Source organism: Phodopus roborovskii, unplaced genomic scaffold (genome assembly GCF_943737965.1).
Source record: "Phodopus roborovskii unplaced genomic scaffold, PHOROB, whole genome shotgun sequence".
Taxonomy (NCBI): domain Eukaryota; kingdom Metazoa; phylum Chordata; class Mammalia; order Rodentia; family Cricetidae; genus Phodopus; species Phodopus roborovskii.
Window position 1 is genome coordinate 24,847,607 of NW_026126480.1, and position 13,382 is coordinate 24,860,988.

Below are 13,382 nucleotides of genomic sequence, written 5' to 3' on the forward strand. Positions count from 1 at the left end.
CTTCTAACAATTAGTCATGTATGACTATTACCACAAATGTATATTTAAACCCCTATAATTTATTCAAATGAAAAAGGCTGAGGTAAAATACAGCAAATGAATGTTAGTGTATTTAAAAATGCATTTACTGAAATCTCTGTATAAGTGCTAAGATAAATGTATCCATAGTAAATTTCATCTACCTCAGTTACTTGCAAAACAAATTAAGCCAAGCTAGGAGAGTTGGTTCCAATAACAATCTCAGCACTCAGGAGGCTGAGGCAGTAGGATTGCCATGAGTTCTAGGATAGCCTGAGCTACAGAGTAATATTTTCTCAAAGAAAAAATAAAAAGAATCCCCTCCCCAAACAACAACAAAAACTTATGACAACCATGTGTCAGAAATGTTAAATGTGCTTATGATATTACTTTAACAAAAAAAGAACCAGCTAAGCTAGAAATCACTTAAATTTTTGAGTAAGACAATTTGAACTTGTTTAAACACAATAGTTTAATAAAAGGCTTGGGAAGCTTGTGATAATTAACATGCCTATTATAACAGGATGGAAATGAAGCTGGACGAATACATAACAATCCTAAGTTATCTGAAAATGTTTTAATTATCAACAACTTGAATTTTGGTTGAGCAAACTTAACAATATACTCTGTTGGAAATGCTACAGATGTGTATGATAATGTCAGTTTCTTTGTCTATGAGACCTACTCTCAGACTTACACATGCTGGCTCATTTCCTATAAAATCATTTTTTTTATATAAGAGTTGTTTACTAAATACCCTTCTTCCTGTTCCCATTGGAAATCAACCAGAAGATTCTTTCTTTACGATGCTCTATGAATTAATAAATCCATATACTTGCCACTATGTTCCTGTCACTACTAAATGTTCCAGACATTCCAGCCCACTTGAAACCAACCAATCATTTCAAATAAGCTGCAAGTCTCTATCTACATGGCTGATACTACCTCAATGGAATCATCAAAACTCAGAGTAGGTAAAACTTAAATTGATGTCTTGGAAAATATTTTATACTCAATTCTTCTCACTTTTATGGAGATGGAAAAATGAGACTGAATTTGCCACCCAACAATGTTGTGAAATATTGTGCCAACCTCTGAGAGCAGTTTCTTTCAGTTTGGCTAAACGTGCCATTCCACGTGTAGAGCAATGATCCTTGGCAGTGAGTCCTACTCGCTGCAGGTGTGTATGAAAGTATGGGTGAATGTTAAATGTTAATGGCTATGTTCTAGGTTTATAAACTAATTTTAAATTTTTTTTTAAAAAAAAGTTTCTGTTCAGAGAATATTACCTATTGTGGTACAGAACTCCACCCCACCCTACCCAGCATCAGCCTACATCTGATACAAATCATTAAAACTCCAGTGTGTTTCCCCAATTCCACCAGAACTACAGATGTCCTGCTAGTCACCATTTCCTGGTTAGCAATCTGAAGGGCTTCCAGGAAATTGCTAATAACCTTCATTAAAGACTTAAAATCTAGGCTGCAATTAGTAAAGTTTTTCTTCTCCATACTGGTTGTGATGTTTATTTTCATCACAGCAATCAGGAAGGAAAAGGTAAGTTGTGTCGTTTTCATGTTATGTCAAAATGAATCCCTTTTAGTTTTACTATATCCCCGATGGACTAATGCATATTAATGCAATCGTAATTGCACAAGAATACTTTAGTCCTTTTTAGTTCTACCCAATTTTGCCTCCTTTCTGACTTTGGTATGTAGCTCTTGCTAAAATTAGCCTTTTAAAAGTGGAATCACTGGGAATATTTTATGATTGGAGACTATTTTTACATTTAAGAATCTTTCATAATTAAAACTTTTGAAACCAGATATGATTTTTAAAGTTTTGTGTTTTAATTATAATAATTAACTACAAGAAAGAAGTTTCCGATTCTTATTCATTGAATTTAAAATATGATTATGTGGTCAATGCAGTAACAATAAAGAACAATTTTAGCCAGTGTTATATTTATAAGCAGAACCTGCTATTAAACTTTAGTATTTTCTTTTATGTAAACATTGATTTTGTTAATTAGATTCAGGCCATCTCACCCCAACATATCGATTTCTTTTAATCCCAACAGTTTAACAATGAGTCTAATGTATCATAATACTTTAGACCTTAATCATATAGTAGGAATTTTTGCCGGTAGCTTTTGTTAGAATTTTAATTAAGAAGACCATGTGTCTCCAACCTCCAGTGGAGGGTGGGGGGAGGTTTTAATTGCTTGCATGTATATCACACAGACTTCAAAAGAAGGAAAAGATGTTTATAGCAGAGAGTACAAAGGGTAGCTCCGAGATGTCTACATTCATGCAAAGCGGTGTAATTAGAAACCGTGGGTGCTGCTGGATTCAAATGTGTGTATGTGTTCAGAAGGGGTTGCTTTGTGATTTGTTGCTGGCTAAAAGAATCCAGGAGTTCTCCTGTAATTACTCGCTATTGATTACAAGACGACCAAAAGACTTTGTGAAATTGGCTAAATATGTTATTTGGAGCAGAATACTAAGTTTCTGCCTTAGTAATTTACCATGTGGTTTAGAGCAGTGACTTTCTGGACTGATCTGGAGAAAAGCAAGTAGGATTGTACAGCAGACCAAAAGCCCCCAACTCTAATTTTTGGAGTGTCTGTGATTTTCAATGTGACTCTGAAGTTCTACACTGCAGGACATGTACAAAAGGCACTGGATTACACCATCTCATAAGACCAGGAGGTAACAAGACATCATCCCTAAATTTACAATCTAACATCTAAAGCCACTCAGTACATTTTAAAAGATCAATTTAGAAGTTTCAAATACAGGAAATCTAAACAAACACTAACACATTATTTTTTGAACTGTTTTTTAAAAAATCACCAGATGAATAAACTTTGCTGATTTTATTGGCGAGGTGGCATAAGATTCATCCTTAATTATTCATGTTATGTTTAGTTTTTAGGATTTATTTTTATATGTATATATGAGAGCCTGCTTATATGTATGGGTACCATGTGCATGCCTTGTATCTGTAGAGGCCTTAAGAGGACATCAAATGCTCTGGAGCAGGCAGTTGTAAGACACCATCTGGGTTCTGGGAATTGAACTTGGATCCCCTTCAAGAGCATTAAATGTTTTTAACTACCGAGCCAACTCTCCTGGTCCATTTCTTGTTTTGTTAAGTCTCCCCAGAAAAGACAAGAGTACCATAAATTTATGAGTAGAAATTCAAGAAAAACTCATTTATAATGGATGTGCGAAGGATACAATCATAGTTCCTGCCTAACCATTCGAGTCAGTCCTATGACTGCTTATAGCAGAAAACAGTGGACAGCATTACTCCTAAAACAGGATTTTGCAAAACAAAACAAAACAAAACAAACAAAAAGCCAAAAAGGCCAAGGTAAGGAGCAAGCACCTAGCACTCTAGTGATGTTTAAGGCCCTTATGAGAATTAATGAAGTTGGAAGGACTGGGTATGTCAGTTAGTGACTGTGATGCAGAACACTGGGAACTGGGAATTGGGAGATCCATTCTGACCTTGGAGATAACAACCCTGCCTAAGCTACTTCTAAAACACCCTGCCCTATTTGATCTTAAGGGTCCATCATGCCCTGAAATTAACCATGCTCTACACCCCTGTCCTTTCCTTTGAGAATCGCTGCCGGCAGTCAGAACTGAATGAAACCAGGCCCCCAGAAGAACTTCACAGGGCTAGCAGAATGAAGTTTCTTTGTGGTCCCTGCTGCATTTGACCTGCATGTTGTCTCTGGTTTTGGAGACAGTCTCACTGTCTAGTCCAGGCTCACCTTGAACTCACAATATAATCCAAACTGGTCTCAAACCCAGAATCCTGCTGCCTCAGCTACCTGAGTTCTAGGATTACAGTCCTGGCCACCATAACCAGCTTAAATTTATGTTTTTATTTCAGGATTTGCTACAATCACAGTTGTGATAGCTTATATTGTGTAATGTATAGTTCCTAGCTTTAAATCTTCTAGAAACAACTCTCACAAAAGAAGAGTGGAGTACCACTACTCTTCAGTGTAAATGTTTACAACTGAAGTTGGCTAAGGTCAAACCCTTCAGACACAGCAATGAATACTATACATGATTGTACTTCAGGAATAGCTTTTAAAACACTGGAACCATCTACAGAATATCATTGAAAAATGTATTTTCAGTCATTTTTCCATCAGAAAAAAAAACTCTTTATTTTTCTATGCTGTAGGAGGCCATACCTTAAATGCATCTACCTTACACATAGATGTATATAGTGAAACATTTAATCTTAAATAACACTAAAAAGGAATCATTCCTTTCCTTATTTCCTTCATTGCACATCATCTTTTTGTGTCTCTTATCATGTGGATGTTTGACAAACACAAGCACAGTTCAGTTGGTGCTAACTCAAACAACCAGCACCACTGTTTCTTTGGCACAGAGCCCAAAGAAGTGCGCAGGCAGCAGCAGATGCCAGCCACCAAATCCAGAGGAAGATGTGAGAAGCAGGGAGCTTGGCTCAAAGCCTTTCCTATAAACTGGGAAGGTGATGCTCTGCACAGCAATGGGGCATGGATTCTCATGGCCTGGGGTCACCACTGCATTCAGAACTGTGTCTAACCACAGCTAGCCTGGAATCTCCCCACACTTGGTACAAGTTAAACATGACTCCACTTCTGTCTTGTACTCTGTCTTCTTGTCACATGTCTCCACCCTTCTCTCAGTCATTTAAGCACAGGTGGCAATAAGTATTGTATAGCGAGCCCATGTTGCCTGTGTCATTCCTAGTGCTAGGATTAAAACTAAGAGCCATCATACCTGAAGTCTATATAGACCAGACTGGCCTCCAACACACAGAGATCTACCTGCCTCTGCTTCCAAGTGCTAGGATTAAAGGTTTGCACTATCTTATTTTATTTTATTTTTTTTCCTTTTCATAGGCTGACTAACCTGAAACTCACCATGTAGTCAAGCTGACTTCAAACATATAGCAATACTACTGCCTCAGCCTCCTGAGTCTGGGGTTAAAGGTGTGAGTCAGTATTCAGAATTTTTAGTATTTTTATACTCCTATTTTATGAACAACAACAAAAAAAACTCATAAGATTTATTATCATGTTGACATGGGATGGAAACCTCTATGTTCTAGGCACTCTGAGTCAACACACACAATCCATCTGTATTATTGTCAGATGCCACAATTTCTTCTTCAAATGTTTTGTGTCTTAAGAAAAAGTTCTGGGCTGGAGAGATGACCTCTGCTCTTCCAGAGGTCCTGAGTTCAATTCCCAGCACCCACATGGTGGCTCAAAACCATCTGACAAAATCTGATGTCCTCTTCTGTCCTGCAGGCATATATGCAGGCAGAACACTGTATACATAATAAATAAATAAATCTTAAAAAAAATAAAAGACCAAGTTCCCTGTTATCCCAACTCCCTAAAAAACACAAAACAGACATTTGCTCTTCTACCCAACACAATTTCAAGTCAGACAGCAAGTGTGAGAAGGATCCCTCCTGCCTGTCACAATAAATGTTCTGGGCTCTTTATCATGAGACTGCTGCTAAACTCATGCATGTTGCCACATTTTATTCCCAAATAATATGGTGACTGGGAAGGAGGTGGCCTGTGGAAATATGGCAGTGCATAAGGCTGTGGCATTTTCTCCTGGTGTATTTTAAGGGTGCTAGGGGATATTTTAGAGAAATTATGAGAAAGACAGAACTCTTTGAGGTAATATTGCTATCAATTGCCTTAGCTACAACCACCCATTCAGAATGTACCCTTAATAGAAACATACTGATAAATGCCTTAAATATAAACAATAAAAAACAATGGCTGGAGAGATGGCTCAGTGGTTTTAAGAACACTTGCTGCTCTTCTAGAAGACTCAAGTTTGCTTCCCAGCATCCATGCCTAACAGCTCCCAAACACATGTAACTCCAACTCAATGGGATATGAGCTTTCTGTGTACATATTCACCCACAGGAACACATAACTAAAATTAATAAAATAAGCCATTAAAGAAGCAATAAAAACACTAGTCAAGACACAAACTCAATGACACCTCATAATGACTCAGTGTCTCTCAAACTTCAGTAGTTTGGCTGCTATCCACTTGTTTTAGCAGCCTTGCTGTGCTTCATTTGGATAGTAGTACATGAAGCAATTTTGTAAAGTGAAATCTGTAAAAGAAATTATTGTTTCTTAGTTGTATAGAAACACTAAGTCCTCTGGGTTGAAGGCTCATTTTTCAATATTCTCTTTTCCATTCTATGGCCTCCACTTTTTTTCTCTGCTCACTATTGAATATCCCACTAGAGTTGATGGTGGCTATTTAAAATGAAATATAAACTTAGTAAATATATAAACATTTATTAGTTAGCAAATCACGTAAACACTGTTTATGAAATGGCAAAATTCTAAAAGTAACACATCATGGGCACATAAGTGTATTTATAGAAACATACAACCAAGTGCTTTTTTTATTAAGTTTAAACATTTTAAATGGAGTATTCAATGTCGGAAGTTAGAGTACATAAAAATTAACAAAAGTATGAATAAATAAAGAATGAAAAACAGCATAGACAAAAACAAGATGGAATGACTATTTTGCTGAAAAAGGGCAGCACCAAGACACAAGTCCTAACATTGCCTCTCTAAAGCAGATGGCTAAATAGTAGAAAAACTACTGCCAAGGGAAAGTGAAAAACAAAACAAAACAAAACAAAAAAACAAACTTGGAAAAGTAAAACTCAAATATATATATAACAGAAAATACAAGGACACCTGAAACGATAGATGCTATACACTGAATCAATGATAACATGAGAAAATCTCACAAACTATGATTTTAGAAAAATATTTTAAGACAAAACTGACCTAAAAAAGAAGAAAATGTTTTCAGGATCTAGTGTTTTCTGAATATATTATTCAGAATATCAATAAAGAAGTAATATATGTTTAATCTACTTGCTTTTCTATATTATCTAGAAAGGAACGAAAAGGCCAATTCTACTTTGAACTCTGGAAGTACATAATATGTGAATACATAGATGTGCTGAGATATGTATGTATGTATGTATGTATGTATGTCACAAATCAACCCAATTTATGAGCAATATATCCTTCAGGACATTCAGAGAAGACTACACCACAAGTAACCTGGGTTTATTTCACAATAAATTCAAAGCCTCCAAACAAGCAAGGTGTGCTATGAAGCATAATTCCTCATAGAGACTTCTAAGAGGCTAGAACTAGAACTATATTGTTAATGATAAAAAATAACTGGTGTAGGCATAGTAGCTCATGCCTGCCATAGCGGCACAAGGGAGGTAGAGGCAGGGGAGGCAAGGATTCAGGGTCATCCTTGTTTTTATAGATCCAAGACCACCCTGAGCTACATGAGACAGTATCTCAAGAATAAGTAGTTTATATCAAAACAAAGTGTAAAATACTAAAACTAACACTATAAACCAAAAACTATGACAAAATCTTGGCTGATGACTCTATTGCTCAGTACTGTTCTTAGCAATCTAGGTAAGGTGATGGGAGCTGATGAGACAGAGTCATTCTTGTCTGCTGCAACATCATTAGACATAAGTAAACCCAATGAAGAGGGAAATTATACAGTGAACCAGTAAAAATTAATTTATAAAACTTAGTATAATCTCTAAATACAGTAACAGAAAATAGTAAGATTAAGTATATCTCAAGTATTGATAAAACACAAAAATAAATGTACAGAATGAAAACCAAAAGTTTCCTAATGGATATGCAAGAACTGATTAGGGGGACTGAGAGAAGAGCATTACAGTAGACATCTGAGCTCTGTTTAGCACCTTCATGGTGGTTCAGAACTATCTGTAACTCTAGTTCCAGGGGATCTAATGTCCTCTTCTGGTCACAGTGGGCATTGCAGGCACATACATGTAGGCAACACACACACACACACACACACACACACACACACACACACACACAAATAATCTTCCAAAAAAAAAAAAAGAATTGAATAAATTGCTCTCAATGAAATATGCAATTTTATAAAGATGTCTGTTCACCCAATAGTTTTATAGAAGTAATTTTAAAATATTTTGGAATGTTAACACATATAAAATAATTCAAGATAAATTTTAGAAAAGCATGAAAATACCTTGATAAAACTTATAATAAACATGAAATATACTATATTAACAATTACTAAAGTACTAGTAAAAGTTTATATAAATAGTTCCAAATGTGTAATTAAATATAAGGAAAGCTACTATTCCAAGTAAGGGGGATCTGAGCATTCATAGTGTATAATGTTATTTTTTTTAACTGCTTAAAAAACTATAACTCTAGTTGACATAATACATCAAAATATATTCAGGAGGAAACAAAAAGTTAAATGCTTCACAAAGAACCAACTAATTGGAAGAAAATATGGAGAAATAGTATCTAATCTCAAGAGTGGGAGAAGCCTGCACAAACAAACTGCAACAGAGTCAAGCATTGAAAGACCTCAAGTTCTGACAGTTCAGCAAGCACTGGACAAGTCCTTTAGAAGAAAATGAGCAACTTTGTGCTGAATAAAAGGCTTAGTTGATTCAGGAAAGCCTTGCTTTATGCCACGTTTGCCAATAATAATTTTTAAAGATTGTCTATTCAGATGAACCATACAGTAAGGAGAAGTAGCACTTCATAGAGGATATTTGAACTTCCCACAAAACTTAGGGTATAGATGAAAGCTAAAATAGAAAGCCTGTGCCACAGAGTATTGCAGAATTAATGCTTTTGTTTTATTGTGTGTTTCACTGTGTTTCTTACAAATAAATATGTATGAATTTTGGAATCACGGAAATAACAGGACCTACTAAGACACAATGCTTAAGATAGGAAATACTGATAATCCACAACAATATACAAGTGATATATTGTAGATCGCCCTAAAAATCTCAGCGAAAAGGTACCAAGTGCAGGACTGCAGTTGGCCAAGTCACATACAGACACAAAAAACAAGTGTGGTCTCTCAGCAACAGTTAAATCAAACTATTCAAATTACCTCTTTACCTACAATTTTTAATGTCTAAATTAATGTATGATTACTGTGTTTTCTGTATGTAATGTGTGTGGTGACAAAATGCTAAAATGTATGAAAAGAAAAAATGTAGAACAAGTTAAATGGAAAATTCAGTAATAACGTTATCCTTTATGTCTATAAAACTCAAAATAGCTCACCATTGGAAGCTCAAATAACCTACAGGACCTTTGGAGAAATGGAGTGGAAAGGCTTCAGTTTTGAGAATTATACATTTGAGCACCTGAAACTTAAGCAATCTTTTGGATTTTATACTCATAATTAGAATTAAATATAAATAAAAGTGAAAAGTATGGGGGAACCACACACTGAAGTGTATAAAATGTCAGAGTTTATTATCATGGAGATAATATAATGTTAGTGTCCATGCTGCTAGGAGAAAGCAAGACCCCCATCTCATGTTGGCAAACGCTTGCCTTTGCATAAGTCATTTCTGTCCTCTGTTATAAAACCAATGGCTCTGGAAAGAGAAGAAAACACAAAATGAAGTGTGAAGTCATACAGCCCGTGTTGTTGCAGCTGGATGGAGAATATGTCACTAATGACTTTTCTTTCTACCCATCAGTTATGTTGAGATTTCTTTTTCCAAAATAGCAAATGGCCTTTGTGAGTACAAAGAAGAGACAGTAAAATTCAAAATAATATTCCATTTTCACTTGATTTTGACACTCTGTTAATGGAATGAGTTATTAATTACTCATCATGAAAGGACAACTGTTCTCTGAAGTTGAGTTGAATGGGACAGAGACCTACCAACTTTCTGCAATAAATTAAAAATAACATTTCCATGAAATATCTACTACCAAATGGTTGCCGTAACTGAACTACATAACTCAATTTTTTTGATATGTCCAAAGAATTAATGTGATTAAGTTCCTAAAGAGTTACTGCTAACAGAGTGTGGAAATATGTGAGAGATAACTGACAGCATTAAGAGGTGGCCTGGCCTCCTCTCACAACACAGAAAGGTAAGACTATAACACCGCTTTTCCATGAGTCCACAAAAAGACCTGAACTGGACTGGAAGCACAGATTTATCACTCACAGGCTAACACAATGCTGAAATATATGATCCTCCTTCATTTCTTAATATTTTAGAAGCATTACATACAGGCAAAGGGTGAAGCTTCCAAGCACCTTGCCTAGTTCCTGTCTAGTTCAGTTACCAGAACCACAACAATAAATAAATTAGAAAACAAAGATATTCTTGGAGTCCAAGAGCAGGAAGTGCTAAATCCCAGCACTGTCTTTGCTATGGATCAATTCCTAATCCTATGGAAACACCAACAGTAACCATCACTATAGCCTGCATTCCCCAGTACTCTGCAGAATGTCAAGTGCTACAGTGGTGAGCCCTTCACATGTCAACTCTGAGCTTATGAGTAGATGCTCTTATCACCTTCACAGAGACAAGGATTAGAAAAATAGATAAAAATCAGTGCTTTGGCCCAAACTACTCAGGCATAATGATAGAGGCAAGATGGAAACCGAGGTAAATAGTTCTCAGAAATCAGCCATAAAATGTGATGCAGGACATATGCCATCTGATTTTTTTAAGATCTTATAGACGTCCTCTTTCCAGCAGGAGAAATTCACATAAATAACTGCAATCTATTGAGCTACTATTATGATCTTAGAGAAAAGACTGGACATCTTTAAACTATTCTATATTGTTTGACAAAACTTTCCCTCCATCATTTTTGTCATGTCAATTCACAAGGGAGTTTGTATACTGACATCAGGGACAGCAAATGCCCATAGTGTTCATCTACAAAGAAGACATTCAGGAATGGGTTGCACCTACTCATCTGTGGGTAATCTAGTGTAGTAGTAAGAATTTAGGTTCCTGGCATAAAGACTGGCAGCTGCATGTGGTATGGGAAGTAACATCTGACACATTTGACACTTTTTATATTTTACCTTTGATTTCTCCAAGAAGTTCGCTCGTATTTAGTCTTTCCATTTTTTCCTTCCAATCTTTTGAAAGTAGTTTTTCCATGCAGGAGGAATCTATTAAAATACAAAAGTATGTATTAAAGATCTATATTATAGACCCAGAGAGCTAAACGATGGAGCAACTGACTCCTTGGGAAACAAAAACTGTTTCTGTTGCTGTTGTTTTAATTCTACCATTACTCTATCATAAAACACCATGACTGAGTTAAACTATTGCCCCAGGAAGCTAGTTTTCTGTAACCCATGTTTAGCAGACTCAGTCTAGGGATACTTAATCAATGTTTATCATTTATCAGACTGGTAAGACAGAACAAAGGCTCTTTCCTACAGCTTTAAATTTATATGATATTTCTTCTAGCCCAGGTTATATTTTAAAAGTCTAAGCAAAATTTATATGCTGCACAAGGAACAATGATAAATCTTTAAGGGAGAAGAAGCCAATTAACCTGTAACCACTTAGCCCTTAAAAAAATAAATCCAACTTTTGCAAAACTAAAAAATAGACAAGTAAATAAAAGCAAGCTCTTTGTACCCTCATAGCGAAAACTACTAGAAATTTTATATAAAAATGATACATATGTTTATTAAAGAAAACACTTGTTTAAATAGCATCTGCCCTAGTGATGGTAAAATAATGTTCTAGACTACAGGGAACAATTACATCTGTTTTTATAAAGATTCATAATATTACAGAAATATAAACATGAGAATGCCGTAATAATGACCTGTTTTTTCCTACATGCACTGTTTTCTTCTCTGGATTAGATGGATTTGCAAACAGGCCTCCTGCTTATAACTGTCTGCATGTACCTTTCCCAGACTCAACTCTTAACAAATAGGCCATGTTTTCAGGGAATGCAGATTTTAAAACTCCCATTAAACTTTAGCATTCCAAGTGTCAAAGTTCTGATAATTTTCTTTTAAAATTATATTTAAAATGGTTTCTCCAGTTCCAAATGCTTTTTCTCCCCCATATCGGCACCTATCTCTAGAGCATTTTCTCTTTCATTTTTTTCCCCTGTAGGTTCCAAATTGGTCTTGAATTTTTCAGATTGATAGTTAGGTCAAGATGGCTCTAAAGGGCTTTAAAGGCAAGATAAACTTTGGAAAACGCAGTGATCCTTGCTTAAGAGATGAGAAGACCTTTGCATGATTAGAAAGTATTGCTGAAAACAATTAACATTTGTTGATGACAAGATCAATCAATCAAAGAATGGATGGAACCCAGATCCTAGTGTCATGAAAGGACTGATACTGTCACAGGGTCCTTTCTACATAGAAATTCCATTAAGTGAAAGCCATTTGCCTCTTCCCTGATTTCTCTCCATTTCACATTCATAAATGAGGTATGTAGTTTGTTCAGTATCTACATTCTTTTCAATATTAAAATTGATTTTATAGGGCTAAGGAGGCTTCAGATCTTCAAAGACTTGCCTACTAGACATTTTTGTTTCTCCTATCAGTTTGGAGTTTCTGAGCAAGATAGTTATAACATTAGATAATAGATGAGAAAGATCAATAGAAGGTCTTGAATTTTATTTCCTACTAGGATTTGCTATATTTTTTTACCCTTTCTTGTAGGTTTCTATCATCGCACTAAACTAATACACCAAACAGCACAGATGTAGAAGTCCAAAATATCTGGTTAAGTTAGAGTTGAGATGATATACCCATCAGACAAAATCCAGTACATCAAGGATGGCTACAAAGTCATGTCAAGTCCACAATACACCCTAGATATAAAGTATGTCTCTAATTTCTATAAATAGACACAAAATACCCCCAGAGATCCAAGAAAAGAATGCTGAAGCTCCACAAGAGACAAACATAGCTCTATGGACAACAAGAATGTATGCTGCAACATAAACCCAGCCAGCTTCACATGGAATCTACACATTCACAGGCTCCAAAGCATTTGACATTCTATTAAAACATCCATCCTTGCTAATGCTGAGATTCAGCTGTACCAGCTCCTGCTTCAGTAGAAAAAGCACAGAAAAAAGAAAAAGAAAAGAAAACATACTTTGTATGTCTACATTTATATGCAGGAAGATATTTAGTAACAACTACTGGAAATGTTTATCTAATGACAATAATAGTCACTATATGCAACTTTATCATCCTTTGATCTTATTTCTTGAAATTAACACAGTCTCTTGACTCCTTATCTAACGGTTATAGTCAAGGACCACATTGGTGCTATAGAGTAGAGCAAGTAAGATGGGTGCAAAAGGCCAGAAGCTGGTAATTACCCAGACACTCTATCCTAGTGGAAGTTTCTGGTCAGAGATGAGAAAACATGTAAAGCTAAACACAAAAAGTTGTGTTGTCAAAGGTCCTAGTCCT

The 13,382-nt window shown here is 35.6% G+C and overlaps 1 protein-coding gene across 13 annotated transcripts in view; it reads right to left on the reverse strand.

The window, feature by feature from the left end:
• Positions 1 to 13,382, reverse strand: part of Sox6 (SRY-box transcription factor 6) — a 580,992-nt gene that overhangs the window by 209,094 nt on the left and 358,516 nt on the right. For all 13 annotated transcript variants that reach the window (XM_051192737.1, XM_051192743.1, XM_051192732.1 and 10 more), the window contains one exon: positions 11,001 to 11,090. In XM_051192737.1, the coding sequence (XP_051048694.1) occupies positions 11,001 to 11,090 (90 nt within the window). The remainder of the gene's footprint in view (positions 1 to 11,000; positions 11,091 to 13,382) is intronic.